This window comes from Euprymna scolopes, chromosome 33, assembly GCF_053919585.1.
Source record: "Euprymna scolopes isolate OS-2025 chromosome 33, ASM5391958v1, whole genome shotgun sequence".
NCBI lineage: Eukaryota > Metazoa > Mollusca > Cephalopoda > Sepiida > Sepiolidae > Euprymna > Euprymna scolopes.
This window is the reverse complement of record NC_136514.1, coordinates 37,067,469-37,091,815: the sequence shown is the minus strand read 5'-3', so window position 1 is coordinate 37,091,815 and position 24,347 is coordinate 37,067,469. Positions and strand designations below refer to the sequence as shown.

Sequence of the window (24,347 nt, the reverse complement as noted above, 5' to 3'; positions counted from 1 at the left end):
GAGCGAGTTCCTAACAGTATTTTGTATAGTTTTTTAGTTTAAACCCATTTTCCCAAAATTTCCCCAAACTTAACGTGTTCGATACAGTCTTCCGCCATTTGTATTTTTCAAATATACGGATAAACACTGCATGTTTTTGAACCGATTAAACATTATACATTACATAAAAACATTACAATCTTATTCAGTTAGGTAGAACATTTACTTTTCTTGCATTTGATAACATTTATTTGTTATATATTTATTTTTTGACAACTTTTTTGTATCTGTGTTTAGTAATACAAACCCTTTTCATTTAATGTAACGTTTAGTCAGCTCGAAAAACAGTGTTTATCGGTGTATTTGAAATATACAAATAGTGGCGGAGACTGTTGATTACGTTAAGTTTGAGAAAGGGTTAAAACTAAAAAACTATACAAAATACTGTCACAAACCCACCAATTATGTCAGCTTATGTCATGGTAACATATATTCGGTGGGTTTTTGACACTGTATTGTATAGTTTTTAGTTTTCAACCTACTTTCCCAAACTTAACGTATTCAACAGAGTCTGCAACCATTTCTGTTTCTCCATCCGATTAAACATTTTACATTACATAAAAACACTAAGCAATTATCCAGTTAGGTAGAAACGTAACTTACCTTACCTTTGCTTTCATTTATTTGTTTTTGGACAACTTTTTCGAATCTGTGTATAGTAACCCCCCTCCCATCACTCAAATATTAATTACTAACTCACAATTTTTTATACAGAAAAAAAAAAAATTAGCGTTTCAACATTTTTGCTACGTTCAGCTTTCTCCACTGATTGTTGGTCGAGCCCAAACCATGATTGACGGTAATCCCGAGGATCAGGATCCAATTCTGCAAGAGTACCATTTTTTTTTCATTTTCGCCTTTTTTTATTTTTACTTTTTGGAGTGGATTGCTGTACTAAGAATATAAGAAACATGCATTTTCTCTTTTTATTAGAATTTTCCATGACACCAAATTGAGCCACAGCAACGCGTGGCAGAGTACAGCTAGTATATATATATATATATATATATATATATATATATATATATATATATATATATATATATATATATATATATATGTGTGTGTGTGTGTGTGTGTGATGTATATAATCGAACTTACTTCCAAAATTCTTCGGATGCTGAAACTGGATTCTGGCCAAAATTCGAGCTGTTGGAATCGATGAGTTGTGTTAAATTTCCAATCTGGGTTTCATTATCGGATTGACTGGTGAACCTACTTCGATTCGGGTTCACTACAGTCTCGTAACACGCTGGCGTATTCCATGTATTACTGCAGTGTCTCCACGGCAAAACAGGAAACATAGAATTATAGAGATAATAAAGGGCCCAGGCTATAATAGTTGTGTAGTATATGGAGACGAAAGTAATAAGTATAACGATGCCGTAACCAATACCTGCCAAGATATAAAAAGTGAGTAATTAAAAGTAATTTAAAATATATATATATATATATATATATATATATATATATATATATATATATATATAAACATCTTACACAAAAGCTGGGTATCAAAATATATATATATATATATATATATATATATATATATATATATATATATATATATATATATATATATATATATATATATATATCAAAATATAGGCACTCTAAAGAAAAGCGTCATATGAAAATCTGGATACTTCTTCGTTATTGTAGCGAAATCCGACAGCCGAAAAATTGAGGTTTGGGTTAGGGTTAGCGTTAGGGTTAGGGTTAGGGTTAGGTTAGCCGAAAAATGGAGTTTTCATTTAAAAAAAAACAAACTATGATAGTTACTTACTTTTTCGTTAATTTCAACAATAAGTTATCTACCTAATTGTAAAGTCACAATTTTCTTCTTTGTTTATTACAAAGAGTCACTACTTATCAACACCTAGAGGCCACTCGAGGATAAGGGATAATAACTGTACAGTAGTCAATGGGAAATTGTCAAAGTAATCCTTAGTAATGGAAATTTGGTAAAATTGGATTACTTAAGGGGACAGCTCATCAAGAACTTGTTTACGTTGGACTTGAAGACGATCGTATTGTAGTAAGGTGGAAAGCAGGATAACGGAACAGAGTTCCACAGGCGAGCAGTTCTAAGAAAGATCCTTTGTTCATGGAATCTACGTTTAAGTTTAGACACAGATGAATAGTGAGGGAGATTATTGATAGAGGTTTCAGCTAGACGAGTGCTTTGGTGAAAGTCAGAGGGGATATAGATTGGAGCTCAGACGAGCACTTGCCATGAAAATAACGATAATGCAGAAACAGGCTCGCAACGTCTCTTCTGTGGGAAAGAGGTTGTAGGGAAGAGAAAAGGGCATCCCTCACTTGGCAATGAAGTCTATTTTGAACTCTCTCAAGGCAGGATGAGATGTTTCTAGCAGCTCCTGCAACAGTACTCCATCATTGGATGTACTTGGCTCTTATACAGATAGAGAAGTGCATCAGCAGTGAGATATCTACTGGAGCGGTGTAACGATCCCACCATTTTTCAAGCAGACTTGGCAACAGATTTGATGTACATTCGATCTCAAATAAGGAGTAAAAGACAGACCTAAAAGCTTGTTAAAACATGGAACCTCCACAAGACGAGAGTCATTCATTTGAATTGATGCCAGACGGGGATCAGAGCATTTACCTGTCTGTGGATGGCTCCAAGTGGCAACAGGAATACTACAAAGAGTAGCAACTGCGGTCACAAAAGGATGGGATGACGCAGTCGATGATGATTCTCTCCAGCAAATGATGGCTGAAACGTTGACTAAAGTATGTAGAAACGACCCTGTCCGAGGAGAGTGGCATGTATCCGGACATGGACTGAATGCATGGGTTGACGCGAGTTCATCTACAGATGTAGTGTTGGAACGATTGGGTAATGTCGTAAAAGATGCGTGCTGGCTTCGTCTGAAACATAATGCTCAGCATATCAATTTGGCGGAACTTGATGCCACGATGTAAGGGCTTAATCTTGCATTGCAGTGACACGCCAAGACCGTACATCTCCACACTGACTCATTATGTGTTTATCACTGGTTGACTGCGTCGCTACAAGGTTTACAAGGTTTGGCAAGTGGACGAGTAGAAAAGACAATAAGTCCTCAGACTATGTTGGTCGATGGTGTTCCACGTAATGTGAAAGATATCCGCCTCTGTTGTGCCTTTTCTGCCTCGGATGACAATGTAGAAGAAAACGTAAAATTCCAGGATGACCATGATCCTCTGCTGCCCCTTCGGATGAGCTCAGAAATGCTGTTTACGGAACCAGAAGAGGAAATTCTGGAACGTACCCGTGGCAATGACGGTAATGATGAGGAAGATGGAAACGAGGAAGTGACACCTCCAATTCCACGTAGAAGTATACGTCGAAGGCGATCACCATCTCTCTGCTATTTATGTGATAGTGATATCAGGAGGGGGTGTAATAGAAATCATCACTATCGCAAAGGACGATTTGACACTGCCAGTCTTTTTTTCTCTTTTCATTTTATTTTTTTATTTTTCTTCTCTTTTGGCCGTGTCGTCATTTCTCACATTAGCTGTTGTTGAGGGGTCGTGTACAGGTTCAAAAATATAAAATTAAAATAAAAAAATACACACTCCGACATATTATGCAAATAACAGTTGCACTCTCGGTGCGTGCACGTGTGTGTGTGTGTGTGAACCATCGACCCTCTACACGCTATGATCCATATCTTAGTTACCATTTGCCGAGGCCTCTTTATCATCGGTTGATCAATTCATTTCCCTATCTGCTTCAAGCTCTGACCTTCGATTTACTGTGTCCAACTCGCAACTCTCATCAACACTAACTGCCGTCAACCCTCGCAACTCTAACTGTTGCAAAATCTATCATCAAACACCTAGAACTGTCCGTAAAATAACTATAACCACCACATCTTGACCAACAATCCCATTTTTTGCTTTCTTAATCAGATAAAATCGATATCCGAAGCAATACGATAAGTGACCACGGATCCGTAAAATAACTATAAATCACTCATCGTCCGGTCCTTTTGTCCGAGATCACCACCACACCTTGACCAACAATCCCATTTTTTGCTTCCTTTTTGTTTACCCTAATGAATAACTTCCTCTCCATTTTTCTGCTGATAGACCCATTTCCTTTTTTTTATATTCTTTTCTCTTCTTTGTTACTTCATTGATAGTATCACAATCTTTCGCTGTTTTGTGTTGCGAGCAATCAAATAAATAAGATAAAAGCGATATCCGAAGCAATACGATAAGTGACCACGGATCGGATGCTGAAATTCTCCGACAACTCAAGCAAAACAAATTATTGACTACGCCCTCCGGAACCTCAGTTATGTTAGACGTCATTAAAAAGAAAACTAATTTAATTTGTATCTTTTTTTTTTTTAGCAATAATCGTGATCTGTGTGTGTTGAGTCCAGGGTAGCTGCGGGTGTAATTGTGAAGCAAGGGTTGCGCAATTTCCAACCACACATCTCCTGAATCGACACTGCTTGAGTCCAGTGGCAAGGAGAAGTCCAGGACGACTGAAAAATTTGCCGAGATAAGCGAAGAGGGCATACGGCACCTGGTATTCCCAAATAGTCACCCATTTTAGTACTGACCAGGTTCAACGTTGCTTAACTTCGGTGATTTAATGGGAACCAATATGTCAACGTGATTATGCTGTACGCCTGCTTGTACTATTAGCCGAAAGCAGGAATTTTTTCTTCCTTCTATGATTCACGCGGTTCTGCGTACCTCCGTTAACTAAGGGTTAATTTCTGACCTCCTATCCGTCACTCACTTCTCCATTCAAATAATTACTTTTTGTTTTGTAACAAGCTTGGGTGAAACGGATTCTTTGAGAATTAAATTTTTCGGGGCTACAAAAAAGGGTAAATGACAATTATAAACTGACCTTTAAAAAAAGGACACATAACCCAAACTTTAACGGCTCCAAAACTGCAATACTGTGAATACGATAACTCTATAAACATCACTGGAACAGCAGCAAGGAACAAAAAGGTGAAATAAGGGACCAAGAAGGCACCTGTTGAAGAAATGAAACAAAGCATAAACATTTTTAATATTATTCGGATGGATGCATGAATGGATGGATGGATGGATGGATGGATACGAATGGATAGGTATGGATGGATGGATAGATGGATTGATTGATGGATGGATATGAATGGATAGATATGAATGGATGGATAGGATAGATGGATGAATGGATGGATGAATATGGATGGATGGATGGATGGATGGATGGATGGATGAATATGAATTGATGGATGGATGAATAAATATGAATGGTGGATATGGATGGATATGGATGGATGGATGGATTGATGGATGGATTAATGGATATGGATTGATGGATGGATGGATTTATGGATGAATTGATGGATTGATGGATTGATGGATAAATTGATGGATAGATGTATTGATGAATGGATTTATGGAGGATTGACAGATGGATGGATGAATGGATTGATGGATTGATGGATGGATGGATGCATTGATGGTCGGATGGATGGATTGATTGATTGTTGGAGTGATGGATAGATGGATGGATTGATGGAGTGATGGATGGATTGATGGATAGATCGACGGATGGATACATGGATGGATGGAGGGATTGATGGATGGATTCATGGATTGATGGATGGATGGGTTGATAGATTGATTAATGGATATTGATTGATGGATGTATGGGTGGAGTGATGGATGGATGGATACAGGGATTGATGGATGGATTTATGGATGGATGGATGGATGGATTGAATGATGGATTGATTGAAGGATTGATGTACGGAGGGATTGATAGACGGATGGATGCATGGACTGATGGACTGATGGATAAATGGATTGATAGATATGGATGGAAGGATGCATGAATATGAATGGATGGATGGATTGATGGATGAATGGATAGATGAATATGAATGGATGGATGCATGCATGAATATGAATGGATGGATGGATTGATGGATAGATGGATGAATATGAAGAGATAGATAGATGGATAATAGGAATGGTTGACATAGATGGATATGAATGGATGGCTGGCTGGCTGGATGGATAGATGGATTGATCGATGGAAGAATTGATAAATGGATGAATATGAATGTATGGATGGATGGATAATATGAATGGTGGATAGTGATTGATATGGATGGCTGGATGGATTGATGAATAGATGGATGGATTGATGGATATGAATTGATGGATGGATTGATTGATAGATTGATGTATTGATGGATCGATTGATGGATGGTTGGATGAATGGATTGATGTATTGATGGATTGATTGATGGATGGATAGATTGATGGATTGATAGATAGATAGATTGATGAATATGAACTGATGGGTGGATGAATGAATATGAATGGATTGATGGATGGATTGATAGAGTGATGGATTGATGGATGGACTAAGGGATGGATGGATGAATTAATGGATGGATTGATAGATGGATTGATGGATGGATAGATTGATAGATTGATGGATGCATGAATATGAATGGATGGATGGATTGATGGATGGATTGATGGAGGGATGAACATAAATGGATGGATGCATATTATGAATGATGGATATGGATGTATCGGTTGACTGATGGATGGATGCATTGATTGATGGATATGGATTGATGGCTGTACGGATGTATGGATGGATTGATGGATGGATTGATGTATTTATAGACGGATGGATGAATCGATTGATGTATGGATTGATTGATGGATTGATGGAGGATTGATTGATTGATTGATGGATTGATTGATGAAATTATTGATGGATTGATGTATGGATGGATTGATAGGCGGATGGATTAATGGATTGATGGATTGATGGATAGATGGATTGATGTATATGGATTGATGGAATGATGGATGAATGAATATGAATGGATTGATGGATGGATGCATGAATATGAATAAGTGGATTGTATCGATTGATGGATGATTATGAATGGATGGATGGATAATATGAATTATTGATATGGAATGATATAGATTGATTGATTGATTAACGGATAGATGGATGGATTGATTGATGGATTGATGGATGGGTTCATGGATGGATGGATGGATGGATGGATGGATTGAGTGATGGATTGATAGATGGATGAACGAATGGATGGATATGAATTAATGGATGGCTGCATGAATATGAATGGATGGATGGATTGATGGATGGATGGATATATGAATATTAATGGATGGATGGATAATATGAATGGTGGACATGGATGGATATGGATGGATGGATTGATGGATGGATTGATTGATAGATGGATTGAGTGATAGATGGATGGATTGATGGATTGATTGATGGATGGATGGATGGATGTATTGATGGATTGATGGATTGATGAATGGATGGATTGATGAATGGATGATGGATGAATATGGAGGGATGGAGCGATGGATAATAGGAATAGTGTATATGGATGGATATTGATTGATGGATTGGTGGATAGATTGATTCATGGATGGATATAAACTGATATGAATGGATATGTAATAAATATGAATGGTTGGAATGATGGATTGATGTATTGATGGATATGAATGGATAGATATTAATGGATGGATAAGATTTATGAATGAATGGATCGATTAATATGGATGGATAGATGGATGAATATGAATGGATGGATCGATGGATAAATATGAATGGTAGATATGGATGGATTGAGTGATGGATGGATTGATTGATTGATATGGATTGATTGATCCATTGATAGCGGGATGGATTGGTGGATAGATTGATGGATGGATGGTTTGATGGATGGATGGATGGATGGATTGAGTGATTGAGTGATGGAGGGATGGATAGATTGATTGATGGATATGGATGGATGGATGGATGGATGCATGCATGAATATGAATGGATGGATGGATTGATCATGGATATGGATTGATGGATGGATGGATAGATGGATTGATAGATGGATGATGGATCGATGGATAGATTGATAAATGGATGAATATGATTCGATGGATGGATAATATGAATGGTGGATATGGATGGATATGGAGGGCTCGATAGATTGATGAATAGATAGATGGATTGATGAATATGAATAAATGGATAGATGGATGGATTATTAAATTGATGGACTGATGGTTCGATTGATGGATTGTTGGATGAATGGATTGATGGATTGATGGATGGATTGATGGATGGATTCATGTATGGATTGATGGATGGGTTGATGGATGGATGGATTTATGGATAGATTAAGGGATTGATGGATGGATTGATGGATTGATTGATGAATTGATTGATAGATGGATTAATGTATGGATGGATTAATTGAGGGATTGATGGATTGATTGATGGATTGATTGATGGATTGATTGATGGATGAACGGATTGATGGATAGATTGATGGATTGATAGATGGATTCATGGATGGATATGAACTGATATGAATGGATATGAATAAATATGAATGGTTGGAATGATAGATTGATGTATTGATGGATATGAATGGATAGATATTAATGGATGGATAGGATTAATGAATGAATGGATCGATTAATATGGATGGATGGATGGATGAATATGAATGGATGGATCGATGGATAAATATGAATGTTAGATATGGATGGATGGATTGATGGATTGATTGATTGATTGATATGGATTGATTGATGGATTGATTGATGCATTTATAGCGGGATGGATTGATGGATAGATTGATGGATGGATGATTTGATGGATGGATCGATTGATGAATTGATTGATGGAGGGATGGATAGATTGATTGATGGATATGGATGTATGGATAGATGGATGGATGCAAGAATATGAATGGATGGATGGATTGATCATGGATGGATAGATGAATGAATGGATGGATGCATGAATATAAATGGTGGATGGATTGCTGGATGGATTGATGAAAATAAGGGATGGATGGTTGGATAATGATTGACATGGATCGATAGGAATGGATGGATGGATGGATGGATGGATTGATGGATATGGATTAATGGATGGATGGATGGATGGATAGATGGATTGATAGATGGATGAGTGATCGATGACTGGATTGATAAATGGATGAATATGAATGGACGGATGGATAATATGAATGGTGGATATGGATGGATATGGAGGGCTCGATGGATTGATGAATAGATGGATGGATTGATGAATATGAATTGATGGATAGATGGATGGATTGATAAATTGATGGACTGATGGTTCGATTGATGGATGGTTGGATAAATAGATTGATGGATTGATGGATGGGTTGATGGACGGATGGATATATTGAGGGATTGATAGATGGATGGATCGGTGGATGAATATTAGAGGATGGATTGATGTATGAATATGAATGGATTTATGGATGGATTGATGGATTTATGGATTGATAGATTGAGCCATAGATGAAGGGGTGGATGGATTAATTAATGGACGGATTGATGGATAGATTGATGGATGGATGGATGGATTGATTGATTGACGGATTGATATATGGATGGACGAATATGAATGGATGGAAGGATGTATGAATATTTGATGGATTGATGTATGGATCGATGGATGGATGGATTGATAGATTGATTGATGGATATGGATTGATTGATTGATGAATGGATTGATAGACGGATTGATGGGTGGATTGATGGATTGATGGATAGATGGATTGATGGATATAGATATATGTATGCATGAATATGAATGGATGCATGGATTGATAGATGGGTGGATGGATTAATATGAAGGGATGTATGGATGGATAATATGAATATTTAACATGAATGGATATAAGTGGATGGCTGGCTGGATGGATGGATTGATACATATGGATTGATGGATTAATGGATGGGTTGATGGATAGATAGATAGATTGATAGATGGATTGATGGATCGATGGATTGGTTGATTGATGGATGAATATGAATGGATGGATGGATACTATTAATGGAGGATATGGATGGATATGGATGGATGGATGGATGGATGGATGGATGGATGAATATGAACTGATGGATGGATGCATGAATATTAATGGATTGATGGATTGATTGATCAATTTTATGGATTGATGGATGGATTAACGGATGGATGAATTAATGGATGGATTGGTGGATAGATTGATGGATGGATTGATTGATTGATGGATTGATATATGGATGGATGGATGGATATTACGAATGATGGATATGGATGGATCGATGTATTGATAGATTGATTGATTGATTGATGAATATGGATTTATGGATGTATGGATGGATTGATAGATGGATTGATGGATTGATAGACAGATTGATAGATGGATTGATGTGTTGATTGATGGATGGATTGATAGATTGATTGATGGATTGGTTGATGGATTGATTGATGGATAGATTGATTGATGTATGGATGGATTGATAGACGGATGGGTGGATGGATTGATTGATGGATTGATGTATGTATGGATAGATGGATTGATGGATATGGATGGATGGATTGATAGATTAATAGTAATAGATGGATGCATATGAATTGGTGGATTGATCCATGGATGCATGAATATGGATGGATGGATGGATAATATGCATGATGGATATGAATGGATATAGATGGATCGATTGATTAATGGATTGATGGATTGATTTATGGATGGATGGATGGATGGATGGATTGATTGATGGATGGATGGATGGATTGATTGATGGATGGATGTATTTATATATGGATATGGATTGATGGATGGATGGATTGATGGATGGGTGTATTGATGGATGGAATGATGGATGGATGGATCGATCGATCGATTGATTGATGGATCGATTGATGGATTGATGGTTTCATGGATGGATTGATGGATTGATGGACGGATGGATGGATTGATGTATTCATGGATGTATTGATGGATTGATTGATATGAATGGATATGAATGGATAGGTATGGATGCGTTGACGGATGGATCCATTGATGGATGTATGGATATTAATGGATGAATATTTATGGATGTATAGGATGGACGGATGAATGGAGCGATGAATATAGATGGTGGATATGGATGGATATGGATGGATGGATGGATTGATATTGATTGATGGATGATGAATGACTGTATTGATAGATTGATGGATTGATTGATGGATTGATGGATGAATATGAATTAATGTATGGATGGATGGATAATATGAATGGTTGATATGGATGGATATCGATGGATGGATTGATGGATTGATTGATTAATGGGTTGATAGATATTGCTTGATGGATTGATTGATAGATTGATGGATGGATTGATGGATTGATGGATGGATTGATGGATTGATTGATGTATGGATTGATGTATGGATTGATTGATAGATTGATGAATGGATGATGGATTGATTGATGGATTGATGGACGGATTGATGGATTGATGATTGATTGATGGATGGATGGATGGATGGATGGATGTATTGATAGATGGATTGATGATTGATGGATGTATTGATGGAGTGATTGATATGAATGGATATGAATGGATATGAATAGATGGATTGATGGATGGATGGATTGATGTATGTGTGGATATGAATGAATGAGTATGTATGGATGTATAGGATGGAGGGGTGAATGGATCGATGAATATGAATGGTGGATATGGATGGATATGGATGGATGGATCGATGGATGAATGGATTGATTGGTATGGATTGATGGAGGATGAATGGATGCATTGATGGATTTATGGATTGATTGATGGATGGATGGAATGATTGATGGATGGATTGATGGATTGATTGATTGATTGATTGATTGATAGATGGATGGATAGCTGGATTGGTGGATTGATTGATGGATAGAAGGATGGATTGATAAATGGATTGATGGATTGATTGGTGGATAGATGGATTGATGGATTGATGGATTTATGGATGGATTGATTAATTGATGGATTGATGGATGGATTGATTTATTGATTGATTTACTGATGGATTGATGGATGGATGGATTGATTGATGGATTTATGGATGGATGTATATGAATGGATGGATGGATTGATGGATAGATGGATGGATGGATTGATGGATGGATAGATAGATGGACTGATGGATGGATGGATTGATGGATAGATTGATGAGTTAATGGAGGGATGGATGGATAGATGGATTGATGGATGGATTGATGTATGAAATGATGGATAGATGGGAGGAGGGATTCATGGATAGATTGATGGATAGATTGATGGATGGATTGATGGATGGATGTGTTGATGGATTGATTGATGGATTGAAGAATAAAAGGGTTGTTCAAGTAACATTCGGCTTTAGAACAAATTATGTTCTGGGAGAGGAAAGCCAAGGATGAAAAAAGGGTTTAAAATGCAGCTAAATCGACACAAATAACACAGCACATTTATGAACAAAACTTGAATGCGTACTAGACACTCGAATGTCAAATGTCTAAGATCTCCCTTGACAACCTGACATAGGAATGCTTCCCCCTACAAATAAACTCTGACTAAATATTCAAAATAACGTAATATTCGCGGCTCAAATAAGATTTAACGACACTGGTTTTTACAAGGAATGATGCATCTTCCCCAAGTGATGTTACCTCAAGTAACAGCACGAAGCTGGATACTCCACCAGACTAGACGAATTCTTCCTAGAATCCAATAAGACCAAGAGACCACAAGAAAGATATGCTAAAACATATTTTAATGGTCAATTTAGGGAGAGGAAAAGTACGTTCTCAATTTCTTTACTAACTCAAGTTACTTTAAGGCGTAAAGGAGAACTTTAATGGAATATTCGGATATTTATTCGCAGAGAAGATGATAGGTAATCGATTGGGATCGAAAGGATTTTCCCTCTGAAGTGATCCCATTTCTCTTAATCTTTTGTGTACTTAGTTGTATGTGGGTTGGTTTCTAAACTGTAGGATTTTTGTATGTGGGTTGGTTTCTGAACTGTAGGATTTTTCTTCGGCTCATGTTTAAAGACTTGATTTCATTCGGCTGCGTTTTATAAAATATCCGGCATGTGTAATAATTAGGGCTATGACAACAGCATATTCTTTTCCTTGTTTTGATTCGCAGGTATATCCATCTTATATGTTTTTATGTAGAGTGATGTGGTTTTCAGTTGATTAATTGTGTCTTACTGTGTCGGATATATACTCGAGAGTCAAAACAATGAAAAGAATATGCTGTTGTCATAGCCCTAGTAATAATTTGTGTACTATTTAACAATTGTTCAATAATTCATTCCCTAATACAAATTTGAAGCATATAAACTCTTAATAATACGAATAGTCAATTATAAAATATCTCCCTTTATTCGAACTCTTCAATGACGTCACTCCGGAAATGAAAATGGGGCTTTATTTCCTTTTTCAATTTTGTTTGTTTAATAAATTTCCAATAATTTCTTTCATACAGCAACTGAAAGCATATTTTGATATTGTTTCTAAATAAGTAAAAAGAATTTTTTTTTAAATTAACAAAAAAAAAAAAAAAAACGAACTTACCTCCTCCATTCTTGTAGCAGAGGTATGGAAATCGCCAGATATTACCCAAGCCGACCATATAACCAAGGAGAGAAAAGAAAAAATCCAGCCAGTTGCTCCATTTTTCTCGTTGAACATTTCCCTTAGCCATGACTGCAAGAAAACAAAAAAATAATAAAAGTAAAGTATTTACCGTGGTTTATCTTACAAATGTGAATATTGTGTCTGATTATAAAACCTGAAATAAAGCATGTCCAATCTTATTAATTTGTCATCTGAACTCACACACACACACACACACACACACACACGCACGCATATTAGTGTTGGGACTATTAATCGAAATCAAAGTTGGAAATCGGATGAATCAGAACTTTTGGGGTTATCGGAATTTGTATCGGAATCCGAAAGCTTGTCAACCATGATTGAGGAGGCCTCCCTCCTCCAGTTTTAATATCAGAGTTTTCTGACAAGATCTACGGACCCTTCTCGCCAAAAGGGGTAACTATGCGCCTGATTTCTACACCAGGTATTTCTACGCCCCATCCCTTGCATGGATGAAAATTTTGAATACCTTAAATAAAGTTTTGTTCTATTCTAAATAAATAAGCGTACGATTGGAGATAGATTCCTCTCTAACATTAAAAAGAAATCGTTTATCCATAAAATATGGTGAGAAATAAGTGAATAAAATATTAATAATAAGGATTTGGATCTCTATCTCTACAACTATATAAATGCAACTTTGTCTCTGTATGTGAGAGAGTTCGTTCCTTATATACCCCGAAACGCCTGAACAGATTTTCTTTAAATTTTACAGAACTTTAGTGTATAAGTCTGAGAGTGATCTTAGTTTAGTTTTGTCTCAGAAAATTCCCGATAATTACCGATAATCGATAATCGAAACAGTTATTTTAATTCATAGTTGGTTTTCCTAATCCTTGGCCTTCGGGTCAAGATCAAAATGTACTATCTGTTCTTCAGATGTTGCACTTAATTTCTTGCTCTCTGTCAGTGGAGGAGGAATCCTTCACGACTGAGACAATTTTTATTTTTGGTTCCTTTTCTCCACATTAAACAACGACCTTAGTGTCTAATTCTATCGCGTAAGGAGACATTGTAAATAGGAACACTTATTTTAATTCATCCACCATCGGTAAAGCCATTTTTTCCATCTTGTCGCATAGCAACAATGATAGAACAAAATTCTACTGCGGATAAGTTGGTAGCGTGTTTCTTTTTTTTCTTTTCTTTTTTTTTATTTTTTTGTTTTACTTCCTGGCGTGGTCTGTAGGTTCAAACCCTGCATGTAAATTTCTTAATGTTTTTTTTTCGTTAACTGGAAATAAGTTTATATATATAAAAAACGAAATGTCTGTCTGCGTGTTTGTGTGTAAGTTCGTTCCCTATGGCTGGGTCAATTTTTACGAAATTTCACACGAAAAATAAGATATGCTTTTCAAACTGCTGCCAATACATAAATATAAATAAGAAAGATCAGGGAAGAAGAAGAGGAAAAAAATTAAATAGTGATGGAATTAAATATAAAATAGAAAAACAAATGTCAAAATATCCCAGACAGGAAATGTTAAAAGGCGCGAAAAATATATAGGGCAAAATAATATAGGTCAACTGAAATGTACAGGTTATTACTTAAGAAAATGCCAGCAAGAGTTGTTAAAAGATACTAAATGGAAAATAAATAACTAAATAAATAAATAAAATAATTAATAAATAGAAAATAAATAATAAATAAACACTATGAACAAAATTCAAACCATTTAACTAATACAAATCAGCAAATTAATATTAATACCAGACCTCGAGCTTTTAATAAAGTACATACATATATCGGCGCTACTTCAACATTAATTAAGAAAAGAATATCAAACCATAATTCTAATAATAACCAAGGAACTTCTCTAACCACTTTAATTAAAAACTTAACTTTAATAATACCCCCTTCTCAATTAAATGGACCATCATAAAAAAGTTAAGTCTTATACTCCAGGCTCTAAGTTATGTCGCCTCTGCACAACCGAAGCTAGAACTATAATTACTTCCCCTCAAAGTAACAATATAATAAATTCTAAAAATGAACTGATCTCTGTATGTAAACATAAGTCCAAATTTAATTATGGCAATTTTGAAATTACATAGTTATTACTTTTACCTTTTAGATAGATATATAATTTTTTCTTTAACTTTATCGTTTTTTCTACATACTTTCTCAATACTTTATAATCTAATAATCCTTTATTTTAATTCTTTATTTCTCCTTTGCTTGGCCGGTTTTTTATCAGCAATTTCTGTTTCAGTCTTTAAATATTCCTATCTATCTTATATATCAATCTACCCACACTTTCATATCTTGTATGCATATTTACTTATATTTTACTGTATGCATTTACTTACTTACTTTCTTGCTTTTTCCTGAATTTGCAGATACCAGCCATCATCTCCCCTTAAAATAATTTTTATTTTTTATTTTATATTTTATTTTTTATTTATTCATTCATTGTTTATATATTATTTATTTTCTATTTATTAATTATTTTATTTATTTAGTTAGTTAGTTATTTTCCATTTAGTGTCTTTTAACAACTCTTGCTGACATTTTCTTAAGTAATAACCTATACATTTCAGTTGACCTATATTATTTTTCGCGCCTTTTAACATTTCCTGTCTGGGATATTTTGACATTTGTTTTTCTATTTTATATTTATTCTATCACCATTTAATTTTTTCCTCTTCTTCTTCCCTGATCTGTCTTATTTATATTTATGTATTTGAAGCAGTTTGAAAAGCATATCTTATTTTTCGTTTATTAATATTATTGGAACTTTTCCCTTTCTCTCTTGTACATATTTGTGAATTATTCCATGGATTCCGGCCTTTGGATTATTTTGGACCATCTTCCAATTACAGGATTTCCTTGGATTTTACTTGTGCAAATGGAAATTCAATTAACTTTCTTGAAGTTATATTTTTGGATTTTATCGTCATTGGATTATTTATCTTTTATCATACTATCCATTCACGTGTAATCATCTTTTTCGTCACCATGTTCCCTCTTCTTCACTTTTTTGTTATCAAGTAAGATCTTTGACTTACTTGTTGTTTCATCAAATACTTTTATATGCAAAACCCGATCTCGCATTTTGCTAACTCCTACCCTCTGATGAGAAGGAAAGAATTTCCTCGAAACTCCGCGGATTAAGGACTATCCACTTATCAAGTGTTTCCTTTTCAGATTTAATATGTTTTAACTCTTTTTCAAAGTGTTTTAACATGTTTTATTAACTGTTTGCTCGCATTATAAGCTCTATCTCCTATTTGGTTTTATTGAGCTTTTACATCTGACTTAGATAACTTTATAAATATTAATTCTTTAATATTTATAATATACTTTAGTTTTACTATCTTGGATCGTTTTGGTAAATTTAATTGTAATTTTTATTATATATATATATTCAATTTGCATTCAATAAGCAGTAATTTGTTGCATAAATGTAATTTGCTCTACTTTGTATTGAGCACTCTTGCATTAACCTCGTCATATTTCACTGGTTATCCTACCTTTTAAAAATAGCAACCTCAAATTATATATATATATATATATATATATATATATATATATATATATATAATCTTTAGAATGTGAGAGAATATATAATTATTTCCACTGCCAAACAACGTCGCAGCCTACAAGAGCCATGACAGCCAGCAAACAGGAAGTCTAAGACTCTATTTTCACCCTCATTTAGGGCTCATCAGTTAGACACATTCGAAATCTAGATTTGAAACCCGAGCCTCTTGCATGCGAGGCTAGCACTCTACCAACTGAGCAAACATGCCACACACTCGAGAAAGCCGATTAACTGACATAGATAAAGCAAACCACGGTTAAATCCGACAGTGAATTGAATCTACCTCGTACCAAACAAGGGGTGTGGTTATCACAACCATGTATAACCCAAAGCGACGACTCAAAAGTAGGAATTTTATACTCGTAAGGACGATGCCATCACAGCATTCTAACCTAGCGAGCAATCAGCAATAGAATCTTCAGAATGATTGTATTAGTAAATAAAAAATTGTGTATGCTTTTATATATGTCATACTGGTATATTTTGTGTCTGAAGATTAGCAATTTTGGAATATCTTTTAACGAGATAATGTTGAAGTTTGTACACATGGTTATGAAACGATTGTAACAATAAAGAAATACATCTTATAATAAAACATGCCTTGGTTATTGTGGTATTATAATATATATGCTCACTTATTAATAATCGTTGAGCTTAATTAAATGCGTTAATTAATATTGACTCTGGTTTAATTGGTATACGAACTCTACCGGATTTTTTAGTTAAAAACATATATATATATATATATATATATATATATATATATATATATATATATATATATATATATATATATAATCGTATAGTTAGTTCCAAAGTCCAAATATTTATTTTTCATGCAAAACAGCTCCCCACAGAATGTTAAAATTTCGGTACATTTTATACAGATCCGTTTCGTTATGCAGAAACAAACGTTATTATTATTATTATTATTATTATTATTATTATTATTATTATTATTATTATTATTATTATTATTATTATTATCATTTCAATAACGTCTCTTTTCGTGCATATACTCTTCAAAAAAATTAGAAATCCTTTGCTTAGATAAAAAAAATGCATGACAATATCACGTTGCAAGAAGAAAAAGTTTATATAAGACTGAACATCATGTGTTTGTTTCGGCAGCCATCTTTGTTTATATTGTATTAGACAGGTTTTATTCACCGTATGAATTGAAATGTTTTGAAAACCTTTTAATTCTACAAAGGAATTACTTACTATTATTATTATTATTATTATTATTATTATTATTATTATTACTACTACTACTACTACTACTACTACTACTACTATATTTATTCAATATTTATAGTCTGTAATTTGTTAACTAGGGTTATATTTATAAAGTGCGTAAGTCGGTTGAAAATACGAAACTAAATCTACATTTTTTCCTCATACGGTAAAATTGTTTGTTAATTTACTAATATTAATAAGGTATATATATATATATATATATATATATATATATATATATATATATATATATATATATATATATATTGAGTATAGATCAAACAATCCAATTTTAGTCAAGAAAGGTATTATACCTAGCATATCTAACAAGAATATCCGGATTATCTTATAATGAACAAATATTTAATAGCAAGAAAAATACTATAATGAAGCATTAGTTAGATCAGGATATAGAGGTGAAATGAAATATATTAATCTGAACTTAATGAATTAATGGAGGGGAAAAGTAAGCACCGAAACCATCCAATGTGTAATCATACAATATGGTAAATCTAGTCGTATAAATTATAGAAACAATATCACTAATAATAATAACTTAGACAAAAAGAATATGAGAATCATACAAAATAATACTGGAAATAAGAATGAAAAATAGACGTAGATATTTATTGGTTATAGATATGGTTAAATCCCCCTTATAGAGCACACATACAAAATAATTTACGGAAGGAATTTTATCAAATAATAGATAAAAACTTTCCAAAAGGGACCAACTTAGGAAAATTGGAAACTGTAATACTGTAAAGTTATCTTTCTCTACAACTACTAATTTAGTGAAATCTTTAATAAGTTCTAACAGTGCAAAAATAGATAAGGAGATTAAGAAAGGTAGTTACTAAACAAATCAAAATACTGAAGTTTAATCACTTTGTAACTGTATAAATATTGACCAATGTCCTTTGGAAGGTAAATGTCTCATTTCTAATATAATACATAAATGTGAAGTAATTGATAAGAACAGAACCAAAACATATATTGGGCCCACAGTTTGCCGATTAAAAGAAAGAGTCAATAATCATATAGCATCATTTAAATACCCGCTGTAAATAATAATAAGAAAAAAACTTTATTTACAAAACCCTTTCCACCATGCAGTAGATCCAAATTTCTTTACGTTTGGTATTTATATATATTTAGATAACTATAAATGTCTATATATGTCTATATGCATATATTTATAAAGGACTACTTTTAGTATGAATTAGACTGATTGAAATAAATGAATTCGTAATCCTTCCAACCGTCACTTCATCGTGGTCATTCCTCGTAGGTGAAAAAAAAAACGCACTTATTCCAAACTAGTTATGACCGGTAAACATCACTTTCAATTTTTTCCCAATCTATAATTTGTATTTGACTAAAACTCTTTCTCAGCTTCCTGCTTGCACCTTGGACCTTAGTTTTTGCTTTTTTAATATATTTATATATAACAGTTTGAAACGAGTGTTTAATTCTAAGCATTAATACTTGAAAAAAAACGAACAAAAATCAACAGCGCCCTGAAGAAAGAAGAAAAAGCCCTTCTTACTGAGTGACCCCTAAATCAGCAACCCATGCCATCCTAAATACATTGGTATCCCCGCATCACAAAATTCGGGGAGGCCAGAGCGACCACCATGATATGTAGCCTTTTATGACCAAAACTGAAGCTAACTAAAACTCTATCCGATTGTTTTGTATGAAAGTAAATCTAATACTATTTTTCTTTTGTTTCTTTGTCTGTATCTATTTAATTATCTTTTACATTATTTCAAACATATTTTAACCGTAATTTCTTCATTTATTTAAAACAAGTGAAGCATGCATGGTCCCCCATGAGTGCACAGTGAACGATGCATAAAAAATGACTAAGTTCAGCATTTTCCCCCCTCATTTAGCCACAAAAGTCCCCAGGCGACGGCAAATCCTAATGTTATAAGGAAAGGCTATCCCCTTTCCATGTAAATAAAAATATACTTTTACTATCGTGTTTGTTATTGTTGCGAATGAAGTACTTTTATTGTAAAAAATAAGCTGCAGAGAGATGAAAAACATTTTTCTGAGTATAGTGAACTTTTAAGCTTTCCATGTGTTTTTTTTTTTTGTTTTTTTGTTTTTTGGTTTGGTTTTTTGGTTTGGAAAAAAGGGACAGTTTTTTGAATTGCTGTTGTACAAAAATAATTCTTTTGTTGAAAAAAGTTATAACTGTTGATCATAGTTTTGTATAAATCATAGTTAAATGTAGTAATGTATTTTTTAAAATGTTTTTATAATGTTTAACAAATATTGTAAATTGTCTTAAATGTGTGTATAATGTTATTGTACTTTTAAGTCATAATTAGGTAGATAAATTAAACTAGAAAGAAACAAGTCATAGGAAAATAAAAATGAGACGTTAATTGAGACAAATAGTTGGTCTAGAAATAAGTTAGAATTTTAGAGAGGGGATACTAGAAAATTACGTAAACGGGTATTTTGGGAGCTTTTCCGATATGATAAGCCAAAAGTGAGAATGTTTCTTTTTGATTTTTTGATTTTTGCTTTTTGTTATTTTTTTGATGTCCACAGACATTTTTCGCAGAAGTGTAACATGCCAGGAAATAGCATTAGAGATGCGCCTGTTAGGAAAATATACATGGATTCTGTGGAATTGGGTGCCTATAAAGTATGCTGCAAGTGACGGCACCAAGCAGAATTATAAGTCTTGGCTGAATAAATTAAAAAGGCAGGCGGTGAAGGATACGTGAATTCCTAAGGGTACCAAAAGGACTATAAGAGTAAGTACCACGGGCAAATCACATATAGCATTAAGGAGGGAGAGAAAAGTAAAATATACTGTAAGTACGAAGAAAGAAATATATAACCTTATATTTTTAGAGATGTATTAATGCGGGATATCTCTGCTGGAATCTTGGACACTCTGATGAGAAAAAGAGAAAAATCACAGAAATCCGAGCCATAGTTAGAAATCAGTGGGCAAATAGGAAGTTTGGCACAAGGGATTAGGGGTTATTTAGTTAAGGGCGATGTTTTCTAAGTCTTTATCGGAGTTCCAAGAGTCCAAGCAAGAAAATCCGAGCGAATCAGTGTGATGAAAAGGTATATCTTAATAAGAAGAAGCCAACCACAAAGATTACAGTAAATGAGCTTTGGTGTATGTTCCAAAAGATAAGATAGTTACAAAATGAGTCAGAACACCCAGGTGAAAGAAAGGATCAGGACACTTTTGGACGAAAGAAGTCGTCGATTTCGAGAGTGGCAAAATGAAGCCTCGGTTTACGACATAAGGATGACTGGATGAAGCAGCTGATGTGAATCATAGGAGGTATACCCTACAATCAAAAAGGAAATGCCAGGAATATCAGAGACAGATTCTAATCTAAAGAAAATAATTAAGTCAGTTGGAAAAGGACTGACTAAAGGAGTTTTTTTATGGCGTTTGATCTTTCTTAGCCAAGTGGTTGTATAGATATAGGGAAAAATGTACTAGAATTTAAAAAAGCGTACATTTTTTGAAAAATGGGAAGAATTTGGGATGTTACGAGGAAAGGGCTGCCCCCTTTTCATGTAAATAAAAAGAACATTAGATAAGTGGAAAATGAGATTAAGATAAGCCGAGACTCGAACCTTGTAAGCAAGGTTCAGAAATAGGTTTAGAAATTGGAATGTTAGAATTTACCTATTGTTAAATTCTATTGGAAATAGATATTGTTTGTATTGTAAAAAGAATTTGATTGTTCGTTCTTTTATGAAAACTTAATTAAAAATGTCAGCTAAAAAGAATGAACAATGCAAATTAAAAATATATCGTAAAAAATAGGTTAGGTTAAAATATAGGTTAGTTGAGAATTCTTTGTTTGCAGAAGTGTGTTTTAGACAAACGTATGCTTAGCCACGTGAGTTGGTCACGTTTTGGAATCACACCTGACGTCATAGCAAAAAGGAGATTCTCAATATTGGAGATAGTATTAGTCGGATCAGGCAGTCGGACAGTAAAATTCGAACAGTCAACAGAGTCGGTTGGAAAGAGCTGACATGGTCAGAGGAGAGTCCCCTCAAAGGCGAAGGGGTAGAAGTTTAACCATGTAGAACCAATGTGAATTCCTGACGTCAAATCATTCGACCGGTCAAATTTTTGTAATGTGTTGTCTTCGTGTCGTCATTCAACAAGTGAAATGTAAATGTGTTTCGTCTATCATCATCTATAATGAACTTTGTATAAAAACTTTCTAAGTAATGTGCTCCCCTCCTTCATCATATGTAATGATGTAAAAGAATAATATAACACATCCCTTCAATAATGAATTATCATCATCTCTCTCACTGTTATAAAAGTCTTGCCAGTCTCATCGTTAATATGAACTCCGCGTCATCTTAAATATGACCCCATCCCTATAAAACATATAATGTCACATTCGTTTACGGCATAATTGCGTTGACCACCGGTTCTCGTTAGATCTCCGAAGTTAAGCAACGTTCAACTTAGTCAGTACCAGATAGGTGACCATTTGGGAAATCCAGGTACTGTATGTAGGAGGACATCGTCATCTCCCTGTAAAAGCTGAAAAAAAAAAACGTTGTCACCATCCCTGACGGGGATATACATGCGACTGGGAACCACTTGTGAAAACTTTCTCCTTCGAAGGAAGCCGGTTCAACCAGCCCAGAGAGAGTGTGTGTCGCTTCAGTACGGTTTAGTATATGGCAATTTAGTCTGGGCAAATATTTCATTTTTGTCTTATTATGGGAAGGTTGCCTACATTTTCACCATCTCATTATATTTAGTAGGATAGTTTAGTGATGACTTCGCATTATAGGAATGATGTATCATGAATTGCGATATTTAAAAAAGAAAGTATTACAATTACCTATTCATCTTACAGCAAACAACTAATATTTATGAATCCTTTTTTTCCATAAACTAACTTTTTAAGCATTAAATGGAGACTTCAAATATTTTAACAATCCCTTAAGATGGAGTTTCACAATCTATTCATTTGATCGGAAATATAAAATGGCGTCACTTTTTCCAGCAAGTAAATTCTTTCTTAAGAAACTAAGCATAATTGTATACGTTTTTCAAGTGTGTTTAGATTATATTTGTTTTCTAAAACATTTCTGTCTGCATGAGTAAATTAATAAGTTGGTGCGGTGTGTTTGTGGGTGTTTGTGGGTATGTACATGTGTGTGTATATGTGCATGTGTGTGTATGTGTTTGTGTTTGTGTATGTGTGTATTTACGTGTGTATGTGTCTGCCAGTGTGTGAATGTGTGTGTTTGCGTGCGTGTGTTTGCGTGTGATTTTGCGTGTGTGTTTGTGTATGTGTGCGTTTGTGCGTGTGTATATGTGTGTATATGATTGTGTAGGCGTTTGTGTATGCTTTTTGGTGTGTATGGGGTTGTGTGTGTATGTATTTCTGTGTGTATATGTTTGTGCGTGTGTTTGCGTGTGTGTAGGTTTGTCTGTTTATGTGCGTATGTGCGATTGTGTTTGTGTATGTGTTGTATGTACAATGTATTAATTACAATCAGTTGTACCGTCCGTAATGGTTATATATATATATATATATATATATATATATATATATATATATATATATATATATATATAGTTCATATTTTCCTTGAGACTTTGAGAGCTTTGTGCGTGTGTTGCTCTGGGGGTTCCTTTCTTGTTTGTTTGTTTGTTTGTTTTTTGTTTTTTTACCTTTGACACTTAGCGTGTTTATAGATTGCAAGTGTTGTGTTTATGTCAGCAAATCGTTGTTTCTTTAAATGTATTATTTTATGTTCAATTTTATTTTCTTGTCATTCCAAATCTGACCTCATATCTTCTTGCTGTTTATAATTTGTTTCTCCCTTTTTTTTTTTTTTTTCATTTTTTGTAACTGATTACGACTATTTTTTTTTTTTGTACTTGATTCTATTCAGGGAGAATCAAATGACAAGGATAAATTACGAATAGCATTTTAAAAATATATT

The 24,347-nt window shown here is 34.1% G+C and overlaps 1 protein-coding gene and 1 pseudogene across 1 annotated transcript in view; both read right to left on the bottom strand.

The window, feature by feature from the left end:
• Positions 1-24,347, bottom strand: part of LOC145258038 (sodium- and chloride-dependent glycine transporter 1-like) — a 36,366-nt gene that overhangs the window by 11,832 nt on the left and 187 nt on the right. The window contains exons 2-4 of the mRNA XM_080115762.1: positions 13,498-13,629; positions 4,928-5,059; positions 1,141-1,435 (exon numbers count right to left, since the gene is read on the bottom strand). Of these exons, the coding sequence (XP_079971888.1) occupies positions 1,141-1,435; positions 4,928-5,059; positions 13,498-13,627 (557 nt within the window). The 5' untranslated portion in view covers positions 13,628-13,629. The remainder of the gene's footprint in view (positions 1-1,140; positions 1,436-4,927; positions 5,060-13,497; positions 13,630-24,347) is intronic.
• On the bottom strand, positions 4,583-4,700 carry LOC145258367 (5S ribosomal RNA; annotated as a pseudogene).